Here is a 5,513-nt window from a genome sequence, read left to right on the forward strand (position 1 = left end):
TGAGGGGAGGACCTGAGATAGTGTACTGAGCTAAGCAGTAGAGATTAGGTTCAAAAATGGCATTCAGAGCTCATCAACAAATAGGCTCTACTTCCCAGCAGCCTTGCAGTTAGTGTAATCAATTAAAGGCATGCTGGGACATGTATTTGCTATTAAATAACCCAAGTGTGCCACAATTACAAGAATGGTACAGTTCGTTCTTTGGTTCCTTTTCTCCCAAAATTAAGTTTCCACAACACCTCCCCAACCACAAATATTACAAAAGAAAGTAAAAAAAAAAAAAATCACATTTTCTAGATCTTAGACTTCTCTTCACCATCTTCAAAAAACAGTTCTACAAAACTTATCAGCTAAATGTTCTACCCAAGCACTGAGAAGATGGTCTTTGCTAGCCCATAGCAATTCTTCTCCCATTTATTTCCCCTAACCAGTTAGGGCTGAACAAGAGAGTGAGGCTCAGACTGGGAGAGAGGGGTAGAGGGACACAAGGGCTAATTTCCCCCAGTGTAAGATGGCATCTGAAGCTTGATGGGAGAGCAGAACTGGAGAGACTTGAGGGAAGGGTCCCGACCCTGTATTCAGTCAGAGTCACTGCTGGAAGAGGAGGAGGAGGAGGAGGAATGCTGCAAGGGGAAAGGGGAAAGGAGATAGCATCAGATCCAAATGACATTTCATCAGTCCGTTGGACACTTTGGTATCCCACCACTCCACCCAGGTCCCCAAGGTCAGGAGCCTTAAACCAGACTGCCCCTTAAATAGCAAAAGCAAGGATTTCCTTCCGCAGTGAAAATACAGAAAAGGATTAAACCATCTTAATTCATTCCACAGAATTTAACAAACTGCATTTAGAGCAAGTTTCCCAAATTTCTTTACTAGAGCCAATGCCTAGGCATGGAATAAATTATAGGCACAACATACTATAGTCCTAAAACAGGCATCTGTGAGTAAGGGATGGGGGAAACATTCTGGGAGTGAGAAAAGCAAACAAGAATGCCTTTTGATTCTGATATCCATTCTAAGGCTCAGCCTATCCCTCACAGAAGGCCCAGTTAACCTAATATTCCTAATATTTCTTTTCAAGATTGTTAGAATTTTCCCAGTAGGAATCCATTATAGAGAGGAAGACCCACCTACCAGAGCAACACAATTGCTGCCCCATGTCCTCAGACTTAGCGGCCCCCTACTTGCCTGGTCTCTCTGAGGGACACCCCTTCCTAGCCAAGCCCCAGGAGGCACTCACCTTGCCATGCTTATGGTGTTTATGCATCTTTTTATGAGCTTTCTTCATTTTCTTCCTCATCTTCTTGTCCATCACCATTCCTGGTCCTACCATGCCAGGAACCAACGGATTCACAGTAGGCATACCAGGGGCAGGTGGTGGGTATGGAGGCGGGTAGGGACCTGATGGTTGGCATCCTGGATATGCTGGCTGTGGCACAGGATGAGGGGGCCCAACTGGGGGGAAAGCTGGATTCCCCTGGGGAGCTCCTGGGGGAGTGGGAAAGGGGCCTGGAGGAAAGGCAGGATTGACAGGCGGAGGTGGATAGGCAGGATTGGAATCTCCAGGGTAGCCGGCATTAGGGGGATACGGATTTGGCCCTGGCTGCCCTGATGGAAGAAGCAAAGAATAAATCAAAATTAGAATTGCCCACAGCCTCTGACAACAAACAACAGAATGAAGGGGCTTCAGTTTCTCCCTCAATACTTAAAGGGTTAGGGTGGGAGAAGAGAGCCCCGCCCTACACCAAACACCTACCGGCATTGGGATTCCACATCGTCAGGTGTATCCTCCAGCCTGAGGAGAAAGAAATGAAGGCAAAAGGGTGACCGCGCACAGGTGGTAAGAGGATTTAGACACCGAGTCCCACCCCGATGCCTCCAGCTCTGCAGTAGCCTGACAACTACCATGACCTCCACAGAAATGTTTCCTTCCACCCGTTCCTTCACCCTCAATACCTACTTTATTCCTACTTCCCCAACCACAATAACCCAGCGCCCAGGGCTGCTCCACCTTCCACTACCTCTGGCCGCAGCTGGAAGTCTACCTCCGCCAGAAAGGGACAGGGTCCGCGCGATATCCTCATCATTCATCTCCCTTTCTATGACTGAATCTGTGACTTTAACCACCCACAGATTAAGGAAGGGTTTTAAACAGCCTTACTGCCCCCCAGGAGGAGGAGAGGGGACAGCACCTCCACCTCAGGCTAAAAGAAAGACCCTTCTCTTTTTTATTATTTATTGAATTCTTGTACGTGTCCTGACGGGGGGTTGAACCGGCAACATTTGTATACGGAGACCACGCTCTAACCAACTGATCTACCCGACGGGGACCAGAGCGGGGGACCCACGCCCCACCTTCTCGAGGCCAACCAGGAACATGTAGGCGAAACCAAAAAGGTGGCTCAGGAAAAATCCTCAAATGCTGACATATGTAGACACACACTCTTGCCCACTAAAAGGTCAAATGGAGATCTTGGCTCCCAACTCCCAAGAGACCCCTGACCCAGGAACGGGAAAAGGAGGAAATTGGGGAATCCAGATGCCCCGTCACCTTCACACCACCGCCTGGGCTCGCCTCGTCCTTCTCAGTCTCCGCTCTTACTTCCTGGTCACCGCCACCCTAAGGCTTCGGCACCCACCTCTGCTACCATCTAATTGGTAATTATGTGGCCATTCTGAATTATGATTGGAGAATATGCTCGTCAATCATTCTGGTCCCTGCAGGGCTAGAAGACCTGAGTTGCAGTAGGGGCGGAGCTGGGCTCTTCGGTGAGAGGCGGGCGCAGAGGAGCGGGAGGGCCGGAAATCCCGGCGTGTGGGCCTTGGAGAGACGGGTTGGGACTGGGCGGAATCAGTTTCAGGGCAAAGCCCTCAAGATGCCGAGAGTAAAATTAGAAGCTCCCTTCTGAACTTCTTGTGCAGTGGGTGCAACACCTTTTAATATGAATACAGTACACCGTGATAAGTGTTGCAACACAGATATATAGAGCATTTAGGGACGAGGGGGACGCTACTGAGTCTCAGCCCCAAGCCTCAATATTGCCACCTCCCTCCTAGCTTTCGTGGGAAGTAAACAAACATTCTCGCCGGAAATACAGAGATTTCCTAATCTCTCTTAGGTTGTCCTATCTCAATTGCATAGCTCCGCGATCTGTTGAGTTGCATAAATTAGAAACCATCCCAGGCTAAGAAGGACACACTTCCAGGAGAAACTAGGAAGGTAGCTCAGGAAAAATCCTCAAATGCTGCATATGTAGACACACCCCCTTGCCCATTAAAAAGGGCAAATGGAGTTCCTAGCTCCCAACTGTAGAATTGCATAAACCAAGAATCAAGTAAATCATCCTTGATGGCTCCATCCTTTGCTTCTATCCCAACCTCGCTCCAACACTACTGCACTGTGGAATCCCTGAGGCACTTTCCATCTTCCTTGCTCCCAAACTACCATCATCTCTTGACTGGATTACTGCAATGGCCTCTTTTTTTTTTCTTTTTCTTAATAACACAATTAACAAGCTTCATTTAATGAACATAGGAGTATATGAACCATGCACTCAAAACTTTAAAAATAACTCATTCCTCCCAAGCATACTTAACATTTTATAAAAATTGGTCTTAGCTAATATATATAGTTCTAATTTCAAAGAATTGTACATACCACTAATAATCATTCTGTCTATAAATTTGTCTATTCCAGACATTTCATATAAATGGAAAATTGTACAATATGTGGTCTTTTGTTACTTTCACTTAGCATAATATTTTCAAGGTTTACTCATGTTGTAGTATTAACCAGTACTTCTTTTTATGAAAGAAGTACTAAATAATATGCCACTGAATGGCTCTACCACTTTTGTTTATTCAGTCATCAGTTGATGGACATTTAAACTTTTTTCACTTTTTGCCTATTATGAATATCGCTGGTATAAACATTCATGTGCAAGTTTTTGTGTGACCATATGTTTTCTGTTCTTTTGGGTATGTGCCAATGAGAAGAAACACCAAGTCACATGGTCAGTTTGTAGCTAACTTTTTGAGGAACTACCAGACTGTTTTTCAAAATAGCCACACCATTTTACCTTCCCACCAGCAATGTGTAAGAGTTCCAATCTCTCCACATCTGCATCAACACATTACTGTCTGTCTTTATTAGTACAGTATAGCCATTCTAGTGGGTGTGAAATGTTATCTCATTGTAGTTCATAATGACCTCTTAGAAATCCTATCAGCATTCACTCTGGCCTTCTTCCAATTCATTCTCCACACTGCAAACTGGCAGATTTTTTTGTAAAGCCAAATCTGATGTCATGCTACTGCTTAAAATTCTTCAATGACTTTTCATTATCCTCAAGACAAAGGTCAGAGCTATTTTTAAAGATTATATGTATTTATTTTTAGAGAGAGGGAAAGGGAGGGAGAAAGAGAGGGAGGGAAACATCGATGTGCAAGAGATACATCTATTGGTTGCCTCTCACATATCTGCAACTGGGGACCTAGCCCACAACCCAGGCACGTGTCCTGACTGGGAATCAAACTGGCAACCTTTCAGTTCACAGGCCAGCACTCAATCCACTGAGCCACACCAGACAGGGCAAAACTATTGTTACATGTATGTGTTAATTTTTGTTGAATAGGTAACATGAGCTGAAAACCAAAAACAATAGAGGTATAAATTCAGAAGTCTCCCCGCTACTCTTGTTCTTCATCTACCCAGACTCTCCCAACCCACATAACCTCTGTAATTGTTTTTTTTTATGTATACTTTCACAGTTTCTTCTTTGCAACCAAGCAATATAAATGATATGAATTTATGTCCCCCCTTTAAATACAAAAACAGTAAATTATGCAGAGTTAATTTTCAACCCTCTCCTATTTAATATATGTTGGAGATATTTCCATATTAGTAAGCAAGTATCATACTCAGTAATTTTCACAACTGCATTTTATTCTTTTGTATGATGTACCATAATTAATTTAGTTAGTAAGCAGTTTTCACATTATTTTCAGTTACCTGCTATTAAAAATGTTGCAATAAATAACACTGTATATATGACATTTTACATATTTTTACTTTTTATTGATATTGATGTATTCTTTCCCACAGAGGTTGTACTTATTTGTATTCTCACAAGCAATATATGAGTGACTGTTTTCCCCAACTCATCCAACAAAGAAATACTCAAAATTGCATTACTGTCATGTCTATAGTGGTCTGGCCCTACTACCTCTCTAGCTTCATTTCATGCTGCTCACCCCTGGCTTTCTGTCCTCCAGCCTCTAGGCTTTCTTTCATCCCTCCAGATCTTGGTCCCTTTTGCAGGATGGCCTTTACAAATACTACCCTTCAACCTGGAATGCTCTCTCCATTTCTCTCCATTTTGCCTAATTAACTCCTGTTCATTCATCAGCTCTCAGCTTCAGGATCACTTACTTCTTCAAGGAAGCATTCTTGATATTACAGTCAAGTGAGGCCCCTTTGTTGTAGTTTCTGATGCAATCTTGCCTTCCCTTTT

At 43.8% G+C, this 5,513-nt stretch overlaps 1 protein-coding gene across 2 annotated transcripts; it reads right to left on the minus strand.

Moving 5' to 3' along the window:
* Window positions 1-384: 384 nt before the first annotated feature.
* Window positions 385-2,615, minus strand: PRR13 (proline rich 13). 2 transcript variants are annotated; one of them, XM_054591045.1, is made up of 5 exons: window positions 2,552-2,603; window positions 2,356-2,452; window positions 1,757-1,795; window positions 1,241-1,608; window positions 385-623 (listed from the first exon to the last, which is right to left on the minus strand). In XM_054591045.1, exons 3-5 carry the CDS (start codon window positions 1,773-1,775, stop codon window positions 579-581), a joined length of 432 nt encoding a protein of 143 aa, XP_054447020.1. In that variant the 5' UTR covers window positions 1,776-1,795; window positions 2,356-2,452; window positions 2,552-2,603; the 3' UTR covers window positions 385-578. The 2 variants fall into 2 exon arrangements, with proteins under 2 accessions (XP_054447020.1, XP_054447019.1); XM_054591044.1 differs by lacking the exon at window positions 2,356-2,452 and having other exon boundaries at window positions 2,552-2,615.
* Window positions 2,616-5,513: the final 2,898 nt, after the last annotated feature.

The sequence above is a fragment of the Pteronotus mesoamericanus genome, unplaced genomic scaffold (assembly GCF_021234165.1).
Source record: "Pteronotus mesoamericanus isolate MK-2021 breed Mesoamerican mustached bat unplaced genomic scaffold, CSHL_Meso_final scaffold_21, whole genome shotgun sequence".
NCBI classification, from domain to species: Eukaryota; Metazoa; Chordata; class Mammalia; order Chiroptera; family Mormoopidae; genus Pteronotus; species Pteronotus mesoamericanus.